General features: G+C 46.4%; 1 protein-coding gene across 1 annotated transcript; it reads right to left on the reverse strand.

Annotated features, from left to right (window-relative positions):
* Positions 1 to 324: 324 nt before the first annotated feature.
* Positions 325 to 1,218, reverse strand: LOC309449025 (olfactory receptor 6B1-like; the record flags this gene model as incomplete). Its single annotated transcript, XM_082070936.1, has 1 exon — positions 325 to 1,218. One exon carries the CDS (start codon positions 1,216 to 1,218, stop codon positions 325 to 327), a length of 894 nt encoding a protein of 297 aa, XP_081927062.1.
* Positions 1,219 to 1,630: the final 412 nt, after the last annotated feature.

Genomic DNA, 1,630 nt, shown 5'->3' on the forward strand with positions numbered 1-1,630 from the left:
TATTTATTTCAACTTCCAATATTCCTACATGGTTTTGAAAACTATATATCTAGGGTTTAGGATTTTCAAAAGGAAATAATCCATCAGCCAAGGTCCTATTATGGCTTATTTTATTGATATTGTAGCAGAATATTCAGCGTCACAGCGCTCATGAATGGGAAGGAGACATTTCCACATACCATTTCTTCCTTGCCGGACTTCAGTGCAATGAGTCAGTGATGACGGAGTCGGTGATGAACAAGCTGTAGAGGTTTACTCAGCTACATGTCAAGAAGGACACTTGTCACTCCTGTCCATGTTCCTCCGTATCCTTATCCTCGGAACTTACTGGTGTGCAAAGCAGCCTGTGCCCATGGTCTTTCTCAGACTCTCTTTCACCTCCTTGTTCCTCAGACAATAGATCAGGGGGTTCAGTGCTGGAGTGAACGCAGCATCAAAGACAGACACTGTTTTGTTGAGTTTGGACGGATGGATCCTCCTGGGCCTGGCACACATGAAGAGAGTGGCCGAGAAAAAGATCGTGACAACAGCCAAATGGGAGGTACAAGTGGAAAGGGCGTTTCTCCTTCCCTGCGCTGAAGGCACACACAGGATAGTTGACAGGATACAGCAGCAGGAGAAAACAATGATCAGGAGAGGGATCAGCAGGATCACCAAGGCCCACACAAAGTCCACTGTCTCTGCAAGGGACGTGTCAGTGCAGGAAAGGCTCAGCACGGGAGAGATGTCACAAAAGAAGTGGTTCATGGAAACTAAAGACACCTTGACCAAGGAGATGGAAAAGCCTCCTGCCCATGAGAGAATCAACAGCTGAAGACACAACTTGTGCGTCATGGTGGCTGGATAGTGCAGGGGATGGCACACAGCCAAATAGCGGTCACAGATGACACACTCACTGCACATAAGGGAGATGAAGAAGTGTAACTGGGTCATGCAGCTGGAGAATGAGATGGTCATGCTCTGGGACCGGAACCCAAGCAAATGCCTGGGCAGTGTTACTGAGCCATAACAAATCTCCAGGAAGGACAAGTTCCCCAGGAAATAATACATGGGCTTTTGGAGGTGACGGTTCCTTTTCACCACAAAGATAATAACGGCATTCTCAGTGATTGTTACCATGTAGGTGGCCAGAAAGATCAGGTAAAGTGACGTCTGAACCTGCAGCCCATAGGAAAATCCCAGGAGAATGAACTCTCTGACAGCAGTTTGGTTCTTCATTCCATGCTGGGTCCCACAGCGATCCCTGCAGGTGTCAATGGAGAAAAACAAACAGAAGAGTTCCGCAACAGCAAGTTCATGTGAAGAACTGGGGCATTTAGTAAACTGTTTCCTGTGGAAACTTTCTACAAAGTAGAACAAGCATTTCTTACAGGAAAGAAAGTGAGAGGGACGCATGTCTTTATTCTAGTGACTTGTTACTGTACTGTCAATAGCAACACTAGAAAATCAACCCAAAATGTAGCAAAACCCCTCTGTGGCGCACACTGTTTTCATGTAGGATGGAACGTGAAGAACACAGACTGGCTGCTGACATTCCCGCTACTGACAACAGCACCACAGAGGTTCAGGTGGTGCAGGGATAAAAATCACTAAAAACACAGGTGTAGTACTAATGGAACACGGAGTTTTG

Source organism: Streptopelia decaocto (assembly GCF_964273445.1).
Source record: "Streptopelia decaocto genome assembly, chromosome: 22".
Taxonomy (NCBI): domain Eukaryota; kingdom Metazoa; phylum Chordata; class Aves; order Columbiformes; family Columbidae; genus Streptopelia; species Streptopelia decaocto.